This window comes from Pleurodeles waltl, chromosome 4_2 (genome assembly GCF_031143425.1).
Source record: "Pleurodeles waltl isolate 20211129_DDA chromosome 4_2, aPleWal1.hap1.20221129, whole genome shotgun sequence".
Taxonomy (NCBI): Eukaryota; Metazoa; Chordata; class Amphibia; order Caudata; family Salamandridae; genus Pleurodeles; species Pleurodeles waltl.
The window spans coordinates 750,673,750-750,692,939 of NC_090443.1; the positions used below are offsets into that span (position 1 = coordinate 750,673,750).

General features: G+C 41.9%; 1 protein-coding gene across 5 annotated transcripts in view; it reads right to left on the reverse strand.

The window, feature by feature from the left end:
- Positions 1-19,190, reverse strand: part of NTNG1 (netrin G1) — a 671,288-nt gene that overhangs the window by 643,797 nt on the left and 8,301 nt on the right. For all 5 annotated transcript variants that reach the window (XM_069232411.1, XM_069232410.1, XM_069232409.1 and 2 more), the window contains exon 2: positions 16,650-17,355. In XM_069232411.1, the coding sequence (XP_069088512.1) occupies positions 16,650-16,895 (246 nt within the window). In that variant the 5' untranslated portion in view covers positions 16,896-17,355. The remainder of the gene's footprint in view (positions 1-16,649; positions 17,356-19,190) is intronic.

Genomic DNA, 19,190 nt, shown 5'->3' on the forward strand with positions numbered 1-19,190 from the left:
TCCAACGCACCACCACAGGAGGCAGGTCCTTCTCCTACCTCGCCCCCAAAACCTGGAACTCCCTCCCCACCAACCTCCGCAAAACCAAAGACCTCCTGCTCTTCAGAAAGAACCTCAAGACATGGTTGTTCGAAAAGTGACCCTCCTTGCCCTCCCCTTTAATCCCCCCCAAGCACCTTGAGACCCTCACGGGTGAGTAGTGTGCTCTATACATTTTTTGATTGATTGATTGATTGTGGGAGGGAGGTCTTGCAGTGTCAGTGGTTGGCCATGTGTGGTGCTGTGGTGCTGGAGTTACTATTGTTTTTTTGGCAGTAGTAACTTACACTCCTAAATTCCGCCCACCGCCTCATAGGGGCGAAGGCATAAAAGGCAACAGTTTTGAGCAACTTTACAGTCACATTTTGTGAATAGGCAAAAGTAGGAGAGTTATTCAAACATGTAAGAGTTAACTTACATGAGTAAATTACTCCTAAGTTACATATGTGAATAGCCCTGTTTGTTTCAATGTTGCAATTGGTAGTTTGGTGGTGCCTAGTTTTGTTTCATCTGTAAGGATTACATCTATAGAAAGGAAGTTGTGTGGCATCATAGTGGTGCACTTGTTGATTCCGTTCTGAAATGGATAGCAGTGAAGGTTGCTAACTATTCTGAATTTCCAACCTTTTAAAAAAACTAGATGCCTAAATGTGACTATTATGCACAACTACATTGACGGAAGAATATGACTATGCCCTCATTACAGCGATATTAATTTTCAACCACTCAGTCTCCCAGATATTTTAAAATCAGTTATGTTCATGTATTCTTTGATGATGCCCTCTCTTGATTCTTTGGACTAAGCCAATAAAAGATTTAGTAGTCTGCTACCATACCCGCAATAATCTTCAAAAAAAGGCAAGCACTATTCACCTGAAGATCTCTACAGAAATCAATGGCAGACTGAACTAATTTTTGATTGGTGTCTACCCTGGGATAAACATAGTGAATGTACTTTCTTCAGTGTCAAATGGTATTAGGCTGGAGGTTGATAGAGGTGTTATCAGGGCTCTGATCTTTCTGAATCTGTCAGGGGCCTTCAACTCTCTGCCCCCCTAAACCCACTTGTCATACAGGGCCTTTCTGAGGCAGGAATTTACAACATGAAAATGAAATTGATTTACTCTTTCTTACCAAGCTGTTCCCTAGAGATGCCAATAAACTATTTTACAGCTAATATCCAACTCCATGGTGAGCAGTACCTCATTCATTTTTCTGCACTAAATAGCTTCTAATTAATAAATCTGAGACAACTGGCTACTTTAATACAGGAGAGTCAGGTAAGATTTTTCCTCAATGTGAAAAATAAACACCTTTTCAGTTTGCAAAATACTGAACAATCCAGGACTATCAATATCAGGAGTTAGTTGCCTCCCCCCATCTGGTGGTCATCAGTAAACTTTCTAAAATTTTATGTCAAGACCGGAGGCTCCTATTATGCTTTGCTTTCCTTGCTTAAATTTAATAGCAGCAGTCAAGATAAACAAACTACAACTCCCAAGTGGCAAACAAACTAAGCCAATGGGGAGAAAACGTAGTACAATAATATTAACCAATTAGAATGCCATACACCATATTGTGATGTCACTTGACTGCGAACAGCCCTCTTTTCTTGCTGCTCACAGTCAAGTTAAGTACTTTTATTCATGTTATTACCTAATATTTTAATATTTAACTTGATTTCTTATTGTTTCTTATTGTTTTTAACATTGTCTTACTTCTGAATCAGCGTGACGCATTGTGAGCGTTTTTCCCTCCCCCAGTCAGCACATTACTGCGGGAAACGCCTTGAACGCCGACTCCGTAACTACAAAGTCGTGGACAACGAAAGCAGAACAATGCTTTAATTAACCACGACTTCGTTGTTTTGTGTATTAACCACGCATGTGCTGAAGCACACACATGCGTGGTTAAGGCACAGAACAAGGGAGTTGGCTGAGGAGGATGACGTGATGAGTCAGGTAAGTGGGGCTGTTTTAGGGTCTGGGGGTCAGGGTATTTTTACTTTTAGGGGCAGGGGTGGGGGCGGGGGGTTGGGGTTTTAGTTTTAGGGGCGGGGTAGGGGTTCGGGGTATTTTCAGTTTTAGGGGCAGAGGTGCGGGTTGGGGTTTTAGTTTTAGGGGAGGGGGAGGGGGCGTCGGGCGGTTTAGGTTTAGGGGCGGGGGAGGGAATTTTTTGTTTTAGGGGCGGGTGGGGGTTGGAGTTTTAGTTTTAGGGGCGGGGTGGGGGGTTGGGGTTTTAGCTTTAGGGGAGGGGGCGTCGGGCAGTTTAGGTTTAGGGGCGGGGGAGGGAGGGGAGGGGTATTTTTAGTTTTAGGGGCGAGAGTGGGAGGTCAGGGTATTTTTAGTTTTAGGGGTGGGGGTCAGGCAATTTAGGTTTTATGGGAGGGGTATTTTTAGTTTTAGGGGCGGGGTGGGGGGTCGGGTATTTTTAGTATTTGGGGGTGGGGGGTCGGATGGTTTAGGTTTTTAGTGGTGGGGTGGTGGATTGGGGTGGTTTTAGGGGTGGGGGTGGTTTTAGGGGCGGGTGGGGGTCGGGTAATTTTAGAGGCGGGGTGGGGGTTGGGGCGGTTTAGGGGCGGGGTGGGGGGCTCGGGGTAGTTTTAGGGGTGGGGTGGGGTGGTTTTAGGTTTAAGGGGTGGGCGTTGGAGTTGTTTTAGGGGCAGGGTGGGGGTCGCGGTAATTTTAGGGACGAAGTGGGGGTTGGGGTAGTTTTAGGGGCAAGGGTGGGGGTTTGCCGTGGTTTTAGGGGAGGGGGTGGGGGGTCGCGGTAATTTTTATGGGTGGGGGTGGGGGCCACGGGGGACGCATGTTGGAACTATGTATGCCTATTACTAATGCCTTTACCGGGTATGCCTTTACAACGAAAAATCATTGTTAAGGCATTCATTGTAAAGGCATTAGTGGTAACAATGCAGTCGTTGTTCCGACCTCATTGTTCAGGCATGCGTTGTTTCAGCATGCGTTGTTCCGACATACTTTCCGTTGCTGCATATCTTCCGAGCGCTTTCCATTGCGCTCATTTTAGAACGGTTTACAGATGTCTCCTCAGGTTGCGGTCGCCATTTTAGCCACATCTGAGGAGCATCGCTACCATTTTTGTTTTGCCTGCACTGCATTTTAGCCCCTTTATCCGATTGGGAGGTATTCCGTTCGTTTCCTCCGAGCCTCGCTTTTCATTTCCTGGCAGCAAAGTCTCAGACACACCCACACTGGTTCTTCCAACCCTTTAACTCTATATTTCCCCGCCCACAGGTGGGGTTTTCCTTCCAAAGAGCCTTCCTCTCAATTTTAACCCTTTCCATACTGAAACATTTCTGGCTTGTTCCTTTTGGTTAACATATTATGGAAATGGATAGTTCTCCTTTGATGCAGGAGGGTCCTGAGCAGATGAATACTATTAAGGAGGAGTTGAGTTTTTATCTAAGCCTCTGTTCAGCAGGCAGTGTCTGCATCCATGAACAAATTCTCAAAGAATTTAGAAACCTCGTTTTTTATATGATGTCTAAGACAATTTTGGCCCAGCCTGCGGGGGAATGCAGAAAACGCCCTTCAGTCATTAATATCCCCAAACAACAACATAAGGTGGCACTAGTGGTAAGTGAGGTTTCCTCACATAAGGCAGAAGACATGGCTCCTCAAAGGGCTCCTATGAAGGAGGATAAAATTCAGGAAAAATATAAGTCGTCATTAAAATGCAAATCAATAACTAAGCATATCATGTCCCCTGTTATTGTATCCTCTATCCCTGATACGGATGATGATTTGGCTGACAAGGATTCAGATAATAACCTATCTGACAATGATAATAGAGATTCTATATCTCTTTCTTCTATCAAGAAACCTAAATTATCTCCTCAGGAGGTTTCCAAACCTAAACCGGTCATGGATTCAGAAGGAGTACCAATGTTTGACCCAGGCCATATTCTACATGCAAATTCCACAGAGTGGGTACCCGTAGATCATGTAGGGGAGTACGTTTCTTCCAGGCTCAATCGTCCTCTTGATAAACAGGCCAGGGCCAAGTTAAAATCAGAATGCCCTTGTCTTTCTCTCCTCACCTTCTTTACAAAATTTGGTAAGGATCCCCGCAGAGGGGTTTATAAGGCATGGTCCTCTTGTCAGGACAAACCTTCAGATGTGATTGGCCCACTCACGTGCATTTTCAACCTTGCTGAGTCTGCCAGATTGGAGATTAGAATTATTGACCCGGAAAACCTTTCCCTTTGGGTGCAATGGGCAGTTTGCTTTCTTGGCAATGCTAACTCTGCCTTAACACACGAGAGAAAAAAGGGACTCTTACTCAAATTGAATCCCAAATTGGTTAGTTTGGAGACAGTGTATCCCACTGTCAAAACAGATGGTTTACTCTTTGGGAACTCGTTTATTAAAGAGTTAAGCAAATATGTGGCTACCTTTGCTTCTGTGGACAAAGCCCAACAGTCCTTAAAGGAGATTTTCTCCCAACAGGTTTTTGCAAGGGCTGGCAGAGGCAGAAACTGCTTTGCCGGCTGTGGTTATGCCAACCAAGGTTCCAGAGGATCCTACGACACATCATAACAGGAATACAAGCCGCAGTTTTACCCACAAAGAGGCAGAGGTTTCCGTAACAGAGGCTTCAGGAGCTCCAGAGCCTCCAATGAAACAGGTAAGCATACCTTCTGGCCTTCCTCCTGTAGGAGGCCGTATTTGATTTTTTCTCACAAAATGGTTGTCATTCAGCTCAGACCCTTGGGTGTTGAGTACGGTACAAGGTTAAGCTATCGAACTTTATTCAAGCCCTATCCAGTCAGCTCCACCTCTTCCTCCACGTTTTTAATCAGAAATGTTCAATCTCATTTCTTTAGAGGTACAGGCTCTTCTTCAGAAACAGGCTATTGCATTTACTCACCCCGTCCCAAAAGGTTTCATCAGCTCTATTTTCTTAGTCAAAAAGAAGAAGAAAAGAAATGCGCCCAGTAATCAATCTCATGTGTTTTAACCATTTTGTAGTCTATCGACATTTCAAAATGGAAACGATTCTTCACCTCAGAGACAATCTGCTTCAACACGATTGGATGGTTCGCTTGGACCTACAGGATGCATACCTCACGGTCCCAATCCATCCAGATTCCAGAAAATTTCAGCAATTTCAGTAACTAGACAAAATCTTCCACTTCACCTCTCTACCCTTCGGGCTCTCGTCAGCCCCATGGTGCTTCACCAAGTTAATTAAACCGGTGGTAGCTTTCCTCAGAGCTCAAGGAGTAAAGCTCATAATTTATCTAGATGATATTCTTGTAAAGAATTAGTCTCTGTGTTCTCTTCTTTCTCACTTGACGCTGACATGCTCCCTCTTAACTGATCTAGGGTTTCGTCTCAACAAAGAGAAATCCTCTTTGTCTATAACTCAATTAATAGAATTCTTGGGTTTCCAAATAAATTTGTTATCTGCCATTCTTCTTCTTCTTCCTTCGGCAAAAGTAAAATCCATGAAATTGAAAATTCTTCAGATCCTACGCAGTACTGTGATTTCTCTCAGGTCTCTAGCATGAGTACTAGGTCTCCTTTCTTCATCTATCCAAGCCATATTTCCAGGACCTCTTCCTTATTGTGCATTACAAAAGTTAAAAATTCAGCATTTGAGAAAGGGCCTATCGTATTCAGACACTATTGCCCTAGATTTCGATTCCGCACAGAACTCCAGTGATGGATAGACCATTTAGATGCCTGGAACAGCATAACTATCTTTGCATCAGCCCCAGATCTTGTATTAGAATCAGATGCAAGCCGCACAGGTTGGGGGGCCTGTTGTGGTCCAATATCAACTGGAGGTACATGGTCTTTAGAGGAGTCCAGATTGCATATCAATTGTTTAGAGATGCTTGCCGGCTTCTTTGTAATCAGAAGCCTCACAAAAAACAAAGTGTGTTGTGCTATCCTTCTCTGGATGGACAATATTTCAGCAGTTCGGTACATAAACCATCAAGGGATGTCAAAATCCAAGCCTTTAGCGGAATTGGTGAAAGGCTTTGGGGATTATTGCCTTTCAAACCAAATTTCAGTTCATGCAGAATATCTTCCAGGAGCTCTCAACTCCATTGTAGAATGGCACTCTCGTCATCTTTGAGATTCAAACGATTCGAAACTTTATCCCTCGGTCTTCCAGACTATTCAGGACAAGTGGGGTCCTCTAGCGATAGATCTGTGTGCCTCTTGGCTCAGTTCTCAGCTTACTCACTTTTACAGGTGGCGCCCGGATCAGTTGGCCTTGGCCTCAGATGCCTTCCTACAGGGTTGGTCAAGTTGTCTGAATTACGCCTTTCCCCCTTTTATCATGATCAGCAGTGTACTTGCGCAAGTGAGGCGGCAACATGCCACCCTTGTGCTCATTGCTCCGTTCTGGCAACCTCAAGTAGGGTTTCCATCCTTCTTCCTTCATTTCCGAACCTTTTGTTAGACCCTCTGGCTCATCCTCACAGCCTCATCTTACACAATCGTCTGACCCTTTTGGCTTGGAAGATTTCAGGAATCCTCAATCTTTCCCTTCCATTTCGTCGGAGGCTTCAGAGTATATCAAGCAATCCTGGGATCCAGGGACTAGGAAAGCTTACAAGTCAGTTTGGTCTTTATGACACAGCTGGTGCTTGGGAAAGGGTACCAATTCCCTTTCAGCAGATGTAACATTTGTTCTCAATTTAGTGGCAGCAGAAGCTAGCAAAGGGAAATATTATTGCACCATCAACCTCTATACATCAGCGATATCATCCAATCATCCTTACATTAACGGAAAACCAGTGGGAGAACATCCACTCATCTGTCGACTCTATAAGGGAGTAAAAATGTCTAATCCCCCGCTTCCCAAATATAGTCAGTTATGGGATGTTAACTTGGTTTTAAATTTGTTTTTATCATGGCCTGAGAATTCACTGCTCTCTCTGTAAATGTTATCTTCTAAGTTAACTATGTTGTTATAGCTCATAAATTAAACGACTTTCAGATGTTAAAGCTTTACACATTTCTTCCCACCAGTTTACTCCATCGGGTGTTTTGTTTACGGTGGTTCAACGAACCAAAACTATTCTAACATCAGTTTTTTTTATCCCAATTGTCCTGATCATCCAAAGCTGTGTGTTGTACAATGTCTAAAGGTTTATGAACAGAAGACTGTAGACCTAAGAATGCCCTCTATATCCCAACTCCTAATCTCCTATAGGAAACCCTTTAAACATGCATCTTCCCCTACTTTGGCTTGCTGGGTAAAACGGATCATGCCCCTGGCAGGTATTGATACTTCCGTGTTTGGAGGCCATTCTTCCAGGGGAGCAATGGCATCCAAAGCCTTTTGGGCGGGTCCCCGTTTGGAGGACATTCTTAGATCAGCAGATTGGTCTAACGACAATATGTTTAAAGTATTTTATTGTAAGTGTAAGTCTGTTGATAATGTTTCTACTAATGTGATTATTATGCTTTGAACAAGCATAATAGGAGCCTTTGGTCTTGATATTAAATTTAGATTTTCCTAGTTTTTATGACGGAAAGTCTTAATTTTATTAAAGACACGGAGGTGAGTATTATCGCACCGCACTGTTGAACGGTTGTTTTTTCCCACCCTGACAGCATCTGCGACCTCTACTCAAACTTCATTGTAAATCGACCACAGACTGTTTGGCATCCAAGTACTTGCGTACTTCGTATTCAAGAAGTGATGGAAATCCTTCAGAACCGGTTGATCCAGATACCTTCCTGTATCCTAGACTCATGAACTTCTGTTATGAACTTTTTTCTTTTATCATGGCTATACTTATTTTATTTTCTATTTTACCTCTATATCATTCTGTTTGAATTCTCGAGCAAGAAAAGACGACTGTTCGCAGTCAAGTGACGGCACAATATGGTGTATGGCAGAGATCTTCAAACTGGGGGGTGGGCCACCCTGTGGGGGCCTCAATTGATACCGGGGGAGCGCCATGCTCTAGCCAAAAGAGGCATTATACAGATTACAGGCCTTTGTTTTAAGCAGAAGCATGTTATTGCATTTTTAAAAAGGTAACATTACTTAACAACAATGTTTAAATAGGTCTGGACATATTCAAACATTGCCCTCTTTATAAAATAATTGTGAAAAATTCTGAGGGGAGGCCCAATGATTTTTATTTTTCAACCTGAGGGGGCACGGCATGAAAATGTTTGGAGACCACTGGTGTATGGCATTCTGATTCGTTAATGTTATTGTACCACGTTTTTCTCCCCATTGGCTTATTTTGTTTGCCACTTGGGAGTTGTAGTTTGTTTATCTTGAAGAAAGGCATAATACTCGCCTCCGTGTCTTGAACAAAATTAAGATCTTTCATCATAAAAACTAGGAGAGTCTACATTATTTCTTCAAAATCTAAAGAACTGGTGTGTTTCAAAATGAGCTACCGTCACGAACGAATGCTGAACCACCTCCGTAGTGGTGCAGAATGCAAGCATTTTGGTGGGTGGAAATCTGTCTTTAGGAAATTGGTATTAGGTGTTTCCATGCAAAATCAAAGGTCTGTGTTATACTTAAAGAAGGCTCACTGCTCATAATTTCACTATTGTCCAGATTAAGCAACGTCTGCTTTTTAGAGCAAAGGTCTGCTTTAAACTTAGACTACAATTACCTATGGTTCATTTAATGATACAGAAGGCACATTGATTGGGATGTTAAAATCATGTGATACTCTGGAGTGACCAGATTAAATGAACAGGAAATGTTATTTTAAATGACTCTCAATTTCAGTTTGGGACAACAGAGTGCAAAAGCAGGGGGCTTTCTTTTTCTTCAACTTGGTAGCATTAAGCTTTAGTACTCACATGATGTCCAGAGTTACGCATTACTTACAACACAATTTAATTTATATACTGTAATCCCTATAGTTTAGAATGTACAATTTTAGAATTCCTTGATAGTTTCTGAATTGTCACAGTCACAATTTGCTATTTTTTTGTGCACAGTAGTAATATGAGATAAGCATTTATTGCCTTAATTTGCAATATAAAGTGTGAATGTATGCATAAATTATGTCATGAACGATTTAATATGTGAAGTCATAAGCAGGGCCTTGCAGGGGTGCAAGTTATAGTTAGCTATGCTATCTATAACTTGTGAATATTTTTGTTTTTTTTAGTTCAAACGTTAATGTTGTCACTGACATGTTCACATAACTATAACATTACTTTCACCTTTGTTTTTTTCAGTGAATTTCTAGGGTTTTATTAAACAAAACAGATCTTTTTATCACACCTAACTATAAAATTATTATAACATTTGTTTTTTCAGTGGATTTCTGTAAACCAACATTTCATTACCATGAGTAAAGCCAACCCTGATAAATAGGCCATTGGCTGCCGTTATACTAAACAAATGGTGCTGTGAATTTGTGCTGTTGGTGCAGCTGAGTGGTGAGCCGAACCTCATCACTGTGAAAGATATATATATATACTTTGGAGTACTTTATTTTAAGCGCCGAAATTAGCACACAGGAAACACCTGTGAACAAGGTCTGGTGAGACCGAAACGCGTCAGGGGATTCCTGTTTGTTTGTTTATGATCTCACTAATGTATTAAAAGTTAAGGTATTTTTGGCACAACGACAGAGTGCGGTTTTCTCTTGCTAAAACAGAAAGAGAATCTTGTTTTTTGAAAATATGGTTGTCCTGCCTCAAACCAGCACCACCGGAGAATTAAGTGCGCCGTAACACGCAGATCAGGACATCTTTTCTTTCATATATATATATATATATATATATATATATATATATATATATATATTTACCTCTTAGCTGTTGATATTTTGGCTACTATATTTTGGTAATTTGGTATTCCATCCTCAACATGTCATACCATCGGCAACAACATCGCCAACAAAGCAGTCAGGATTTAGTGTGTTTCTTCAATTCACACCATGTAGCCATGATGAGGAAAAAGAAAGGCACGCGGCACAATGCAGATGAATTTTGAATTTTACCAAAAGGTTCTAGATGGAAAGATCCTTCAAGTCCACCATTTGAAATGCACCATATGCTGCCTCCATGTTCATCTTAAGCATTCTTGAGCTCACAGATATTGCTATCCAGATGCTCTCTCTTGGAAACTGCTACCATTCAGCTCTGAAAAGAGGTCGCTCCTTCACTTATTCCAGGCTTGACCCTGCTAAGCGTCTTCTTATGTCAATCACACGTACAAGTGATTTCTATAAACTCATAGAAAATGTCATTCTTGAGAATTGGGTATAGCCTTAATTAACCCAAACATCTCTCTTATATCACAGCTCTCCCAGAGAATTATCAGATTTACGTAATCTATCACACCATCACAGAGAGTATACCGCACTCCTGCATCAGTTTGATACCGTTTCTACAATTCCCTGGCTCTACATCGAGCTGGCTGCGTGACCGCAACACGAACACTCCAAATCTGTGGTCTCATGAATAATTTGTGCATGGCATCAAAACCTCATTTTTCCTGCTCCTACTGCATTCCAAAAGCAAACAAGCATCCAGCTGTCACCCGCTATTGCCTCTGCACATTGTTTGACCAGCGATGCATGTTCCCAGTTGTTGAGTATACAACAAATGTTTGAAATTCACAGTTGACATTACAGCATGTGAGCCAAGGTCATCCACTTGAGCAGAACGATATTAATTATTTCGACATACTGTGCCCCATCCACAATGTCGCATGTAGGGAATGTGGTAATATTGTTTGTGCAGGAAAGGTGTACACATCAACAATTTGACAGGAATTTTCATCCCTTCGTCCCATTGAAAACATCTCTTAAACATAACATACTGATGATTGAATGCATAGATGAGAAAAGCATGAAATTCTTTTGTTCTTCGAGAAGGGGAATGCTGAAGTATTCTATAGGATAAGGCAGGTAAGGGGGATCTGGAATAATTGGCCTTCTTCTGTTTCATCTCAGGCACCATTCTACAAGGAAGTAAGCAGCCTATGGACAGAGCATTCACTTATGTCACATGCATTCTCATTGGCTTGTTCTGGATGAGTGGCAACAAAGCCATCCCCTCAATCAGCCCCTCACAAACTTCCTGATATGGCTCTGATTCTCAGTTCCAGAAAATGTCACCTTCCAAGCTTTCCTTGGCACAACCAGCATCAGTGATTGTGCCGCAGCAGTTGATCTCCAGGGAGTGTAGACATGCTATTAGGTCCTGAGGGTGAAATGAGTCATTTCAATTTATTCAACCCATTTTGAAGGTTAAACTTCAAGCTTTGGAATTCTAGACCATGTACTTAGAAGAGGAAAGATCATGCATCATGGAAGTAGAAGTAATCATTAATCAGCGTTTAGAAACCTGTCATCGCCTCATGTAATATTAGTAGATTTCATGGTACATTTTTAGAAGTCCTGAACGTTTTTCCTGGCTAGTTCAGGAGCAGTGAACAAGCCAGCTTCTGTTTCTCTTAGATCACGAATTTCCACAGCACAGTCAGCTCAATCAAAATTGTACACTATTAACAGCATCTTAATACTTCCACAGAAACATTCGCTGAATTTCACACGTTAAAGGTTATTTGCATAGTCCTAACATGATAATGTAGACTTTGTTTTTAGCCACACATAACCCTAGAATAAGTACCACGTACATTGGGAACGGGACCCTGTAAATACAGATTGTACAGGTTTCAGTATTTACGGGGTGCAGTACTAGTGACCTTTTGACATGACAGAATAAGGATTAACATATAAACATCACTATTTAGTCCCCATTCTAGGTCTTGCAAACAGCATGAATCTGGTATTTGTAGAGCCAGTTTCACGAGGTCTGACCTGCTAAACTTCGGCCTTGCAAAAAAATTATTGTGTTGGAGTTTGTACCCATCACGGAATCAAGTCACCGATTGTGATTGGAATCTTAATGTCTATCTTAATGTCTATGACTTCATCCACTGGCACCCAGAGAAAAAAACAAAATGGCAGGCATTCAGTTAATTTGTATCACCACAAAACTTGTAAAGACGGGTTAGCATGATTTCTTAAATGATAATAATAATAATTAATACCTTAAATAATAATCACACATCTTCACTGTACACGGCATGTTAGGGACGGGTTACAATATTCCTTATTTTAATGATTTCAGTAAACATGATAACCGATTTCTCAACTGCACCAGGGTACTTTATTTCGTCTATTTTCCAGTAATCGGAGCTTACTTGTAATTAAAGTCGGGCTGCATTAATGATGCACCGAGTCTCGGGAGAATGCAGTTAATGTCCAGCTCATACTAATATTCTGGAATCCCATGCAAAGAAGAGTTTTAATAATCCGTGTTTCCTAATTTAGTTTTGATTGGCTATGAAATCCATAGCAGCACTCAAGGGCTCGAGTTTCTACTGTCATCAGCGCTTCTGTTCCATAAATTGCAGCAACGCACATGACTTCTTCCGTCTGTAGGCTTCTTTTCAATGCCTCTGTTTAACCTATCAGGAAAATTAGCTGCAGGCTGGAGATAATTGCAGATAATTTTACAATTTTGAAGCCACCGGGGTGTTGCATTAAGATATGACAGACACATGTGTCTAGACCCTGATAGCAGAAGGTGGCCTTTGTGCAAGCATTTTAGCTTTCTAAGCAGGTTGGAGTCACAAACAATGTTTCTGTGTACACGTATATTCCCAGAAGGGGCGTCTCGGTGCATCCCACGGTGACTCAGTGCCCAGCAGATTTGTCTTTGTGTTGAATTAGACGGTGTTCGAACAGGCCTAGTGCTTGGCATCAACATCACGAGACGTGTTATTCAAGAGAGGCGCACACTTTGCAAATGTCACACATTGTTTTTTTTCTTTAGGCAGCGCGTGAAGAACACGCTCGTGTGCAGAGGTTCTTGTACGTGGCACGCGACGGCGCACAGAGAAGGCAAAGTGTGACAGGCGACAGCCTACAGGAAATGTTTAGGAAAACGGAAAAAAAACAATACGGAGGGCCGTCAGGCCTCGGTGTTAGCGCATCAATACCCCCAAACAGCGTAAAGAAAATGCTTTGTGACTCATTGAGCCCTACAGAACAGATGTAGGGAGGTGCAGAGGCGGGGGAAACAGGACCTCGTGAAGAGGTGCTATTTTCATTTGAAATGTTGTCAGCAACACCGCTTCTCGCCATAATCAAAGGGTTGAGGGCTCTGGAGTCAAGAAGCAGTAAGCCAATGCTTTAGAACAGATTGGGGGGAGGGGTGCGGTAGAACCAAACATTTTTTTCAAAAGTGCATATTAAATCCTAAATTCCCGGATACATTGGCGGAAAGCAAAATATTTTAAAGATAGTTTGAATGGCAGTGGAGGAAATAATCAAACATTCCAAAATTAACCAGAGTAACTGAGAGCAGGATTCCCTTGTGGGAAAGGATTCATTCGTGTGCCCAACACTTCTTTGCATCCACGCTTGCAAGAGAGCAGGAATGTGTTTGTAACATGACATAGACGGTGGCTCTTATTACACATAATGCGCCCCAGGAAACACGCTGTCCATCAAATCTGGATATATAATAATGTTCTGAATATTCTAGCATAAATATTCTAATGGTGCTGCCAAAAACATTGGGGTGCTGTTTAACGAACCAGAGTACTTCCTGTAACATCACGGTACACTGGGGTTTCAATCAAGAGCACAAGAAGTCAGCGATTTAGCCTCATTCCACCAGAAACTGTGGCGCAAAATGCTTTTTGCTCTGCGAGGGTGCAGGGTTCACAAAACACCCGTATATTAACGCTCCTCTGAACCAGACAGATAATCATACAGGTGAGAATACCAGTAGGACGCATTCTTGGGGCAACAATGAAAGCAAAGAATGACTGAGACACACTCAAACTATCTAACAGTACAGAACAATACACACCATTCTAAGGGAAAATGGCTGCGTTATGACCACATATCTGGAAAACCAGAAAACATCATCACAAATTCCCTAGGACAAATGTCTTACAAAACTAGGTAAACCTCACAAATACAAAGCTATTTCCTGAAAACCATCCCCCTTTCTAAAATCCAAAGTGACCCACAGCATATTCCCTCTCACTCTTCAGCCACTCTAATGTGTCGGACTACTCTTGTACCCTACTGATGTCACCACTCTCTGCCCTGCACTTTCACTCAGGCCATCCCCTTGCTCCCTGACCATAAGCTTGTACTCACGGGGCTGTGCTCATCACCTTTAACCCCCTCCACTTCTCTTGACAACCATTATGCCGTTGACACCGCGTACCCGATACCAGAACCGGTACAAGTAGCAAATCAATGTTTTCACTGTTACCCACCTCTTCTCCCAAAACAGGCTGTTGCATGAATTAAAGTATCAGAAGCAAAAAAAAAAAAAACAATCGAAAAAGATGGAAAATTAAATATAAAAAGAAAAATAGAACCATTACAAAGGCAGGAGGGTGGGCTGATGATAAAAATAGCTACCTGCCCCTGGGTGTGACAACGGTCAAAGAGGTGGTCCCACCCAAAAAGCCCTTTAAAAAAACACAAAGCACTCCCTTCATTAACTTATCATCCAATCAGGGCCTGGAACATCACCTGGACGTGCCCACCCACCTGGAAAGCTCAGGGGGAGACCAAGCCTTGCCTGACTCTCCCAGGGCCTCCCTTACCGTACACATGTCTGTACAATTCTTTGAACTTGCACAGAGCCAGAATGACTGTCTAGATTCCTGGCTTCTGGAATACATAATGCTGAGGCTTTCTTGATCAATACATAGAGATCTAATTTTTATATACTGGAAACGGAATACGTAGCAGCCTCCCAGAAGCATTTAGACTAAATGCATTTCCAGGTGCCTTTCCCATCAAATAAACTAAATTATAAGGCGCAACCTCCACTGCAACAAGAAAAAACGTGTTTAGCAAGCTGTTATGACATAATTTTGCTTTGATAAAAGTAATTTCGCAGACTGGGGAACGTCAGTCAATACCCTATTCGGATGCAGAGACGTGTGAAGGCTTAAGTATTTTCAAGACTGATAATTCAGCACCACTTACCATGTTGCATTTAGGCTTTACCCAAACTGTTCACCGAAACAAGGGTATTTTATTCTGGTAAGGGAGGAAAAAGGTTCCACAAGGATCACCTTTGTTTCATAGATTTTTTGCCACTCATTTGCCACCACAAATCCAAATTGTCCCGAACTTCCACCTCAGTTTCATCCCCATGCTGATAACAAGGGGGCTTAGCAGTAAATGTCAGCCAATCAGGACCAGCTTTCAAACAGGTCAAAGGGCCCTTCTGCAGCATGGATATGCAACAGCGTCTTGCAGTCAAATGAGAAAAAAACAGTCAAGAGCATCGCTCGAGACATAGCCTACTTTGCACCCCACTTCCTTTGGTTTTCTCCTAACCTCTAAAAAAAAAAAACCAATCTGGGAGTGCCATGAGGTGCTGACCTAAGCACAAGACGCGGGATCCTTTGTGAGATGTTCGATTTACCAGCAGCAAATCCTTGCATCTCTGGTTCGACGATGAATCAGGCAGCTCTGGCAGGAGAATGCCACCTGCCTTTCAATATGAGCACTTGCAGAGGGTGCAGAACACTGCAGGCGGCTGATCCTTCAGTTAACAAAGTCCTTGACTATCAGTGGTATGTTGCCTCCCCTCCAACCCTCCCTGTGCTAGACAAGTGCATGATGAAGCGTTCTGTGTTATCTCACTTCGCTGGCACCGCCAGCCACGACACCTCAACCTTTCAGTCATGTTAACCAATTGGTGAAAGTCAGATAGGTGTTTACTGACACATGAATGGCACTTTGTATCCCATGCTTAATTTGTGCAGGTGCTTTCAGACAGTGGACACCAACTATCATTTTTGAGGGCAGGGCCGTAGACCAAGAGAAAGACAGAAAAGGAAGAAGAACGGGTGAGGAGAAAGACATTAAACCAGTGTCAAAGGGAGGAAGCTGGGATGAAACAGACTGCAAGAGTGAGATATAATGACATGAAGTGTAAAGTGGTGGAATTAAGAGGCATGAGGTGGAATCAAAACTGGGCAGCCTTGGTATCAGCAACCAGGACACTTAAAAGCACCAGCAGCGGGTTTCGAAGAAAGACTTTGGGCGCTGCACTTATATTATTTTTACCACTTAAGCACTGTTTGCACTATTGTGGACTATCATTCCACAGCAGCCCCGTCGGGCGCTCTCTTGCCTTCTGTGAAGCACGGAAGACCCACCTGTTCTGACCTGTTTCTGCTCAGTATGGCTTAGAGATCGTCTGCACTGCACATGTTGTAAGTGCCCAGAGGCGACTGGGTTTGCAGTGAGTGCTATACAGTACACCTAACCATAAACAACATAAACATTCACTTCCTTTAACAATGCCACTGCATTATGTGCGTTTTCAATACACAATAACCAATCTCTTACTTTTACATTGCACCTGGTTCTTTAAATGTGCTATTTTTCCTTTGGTAATTCACAGCCAATTACAGTATGTATCCGAATCATAATTGTATATCATCCTTTGGGAAATCTACAAAGATTTTTGTAAAATATATATCTGTTAAAAGATATTTCACTTGCATGTACAGTATTACGCACATGCGTCACATGCAGTGCCTTAGATATAGAAAAGAAAAAGAAATATGCTTACCATTGCACAGAATTTCTCTGGCGTTTCCCCACAGGTGCTGTCAGGAGGATCCAACCTCACTTTCAGGTACTTGGTCATATCCGTGGATTCTGGCTGGCAGGCCATATATTCCCAAACTATTCCCTCATCTGATTTCATCAGACTCTTGCACACATCATAATGCCCGTACTCTGACGGGTAATGCTGCATTCCTGAAGATATAGTAACCCAAAGGGCTTGAAGTGACAGCAAGCTTGATAAATACATCTCTAAATCCGTCGAAATCCTCTTAGCAGGAGCACCAAATGTCACATCCAGTCTTTTCCTACACAATCTGGAGTGCTATATATAGGATTTATAGATAGATGTATATTCAATCAAATAAGAATTTTTAGCATACAGTGTGTTTTCTATGAAATTGGCGAAGTTTGAAGATACTGTCCATAATCAAATGATCGCCTCTGAAAACCGCTTCAGGCAGATGCTCGGTCATTGGTTACATGTATTCGATAAGAGCTTTTCCGAAGAGATGTCCTGGAGCAGATAGTTATTTTGCAAAGTGGTGGCTCTTCCGTTGTACTGCTGATAACCCCAGCACAGCTCTCCACGTCTGGCTCACAAGGAATGGTCAGGCCTGCTGATGAACCAGTAACAAAGCAAAAGGTTGAGTGACTGTAGCACAGTTGTCAATTTCCCATCGATCAACCTTTTCTTCCAGCACCAGCACCTTTTTAGGAACAAAAGAAGAAGGTTTATTGTTCACGCATCAACACACAGTGAAAGGTACAACATGTTCACATTTTGTGATGGCTTCAATGTGCTTGCTGCAAATTGGTGTAATTGGGTGAACACTTTCCTCGTGAGTGCTTTGACAACATTTATAATGAGTCTCAACCATGAAGATTGTTCCAGAAGAGTATTTAATACTTATCCGTTCAAGGAGTCTCTGAAGCTCAGTTCTGAATAAGTATGAGGCTACACTGGGCCTCAAGTGAGCTTAACTTTGCACTTTTTGATAAGCAGCAGTAAGCAAAAAACACTGATCAGTCAAGTCAAGCCACTATGGTGTATCGCAAGGCCACAGAGAACCTGTCTCAATAGGGTGATAGTGTCAGTAAAATGCAATGGATAATCATATATTCATTTAGACATTTTCTAAGGACTGTTGAGCAGTGTATGTTTATAATAACGAGTGACAATAAACACGAATAAAAGTGGAGAAACAATGGATCCTACAGAGTCTAACAATCCATCACAGTAATAAAACATGAGAGCTGCATCATATATGTTCTTGCTCTTTCCAGCTTAATGCTAGAAACTTGGGTGACCAGTGTTTAGCCCTCTTCGTTGCGGTATTACATTTTCACAGATTTTATTATTATTGCTGGGTCTAAAGATTAATTTTGGGTGGATTGAATGTGGAACATGTCTAAATTTTCTTAATTACGAAAGGCAATCCCGAATTAAGAGGGGTTGTGGTGCTCCAAGAAGGTCTTTTCAAATGTACACTTCTTAGTTTGTATCTTAATTACTATTTGGTGGCACTCAGGAATAATCATTTTCAATCAGGTAATCTAGAGATTGCGTTCATTCACCGAGGGAAATATTTGCTCCATAAAGTTAGAATTACAGTCCTTCTCAGGTGTGTTAGCAAGAGTCAACGTGCCACGACAATTTTGAATTTGGAAATATTATTGTCCTGCTCTTCTGTTATCCAGACTTGAACCTCAATTATATAGCTATTATTGTTATCTCATTAAACAGAGGTGGGACAGAGGACATTTACAAACACACACCACCACAAAATGTCTACCTTCTATTCGAAACTTTTTACAGAAGTAAATAGGATGTGAATATCCTCCATCCTGCGATTGCTGTGCCTACTTGGAAATATTCATAATTCTTCTATAGACTTAATGAACGTTTGGATTGCACTTTGCAGCTTTCTGCATTTTAATATCGGCCCTTGTAACAAACCTGGCCTGACCAGCTGCGTCGTATGCAGTATTTTTTGTACCCTAACAATTCACAGTTTATCTATACATATTGAAATTAGATGCACCTTCCTTTGAGGGGATCATACTCTACAGATACAGAATTCAAATTTCGTTTCCATCTTTCGCTTCCAGAATGAATGTCTGAATTGCAACTACAACACGGACTACCTGTCAGAACCAGATCTTCTGGTCCTAAATCAACCTCCTTTTGAACTCTTTGCAATGTCGACTCACTCTTTTTTTCTCAATGGTAGAAAAATGTTGAAGCTACTGCCTAGTTTAACAGTTTCTCAGCTGCAGCCTAAATGGCAATCAAATGAGTGACAATTTCATGAAACTTTATGAAATGTGAACGTGATTAAATGTTTTTGTTCATTTTGCCGTCGTTTACGTTACCCTCTTCCCATTCCTAACACAGAAAGACTGCACACGTTTTAAAATTCTTTCTTTCTCCTATTGGATTTTAATATTAGATTGGATGCTACTGCAGTGTTTTTAATGCTGCTGCAGAAAACGGTGTTTAGCCTGCTTGTTTCAATCTCACAACCCGGACGAGATAACCAAG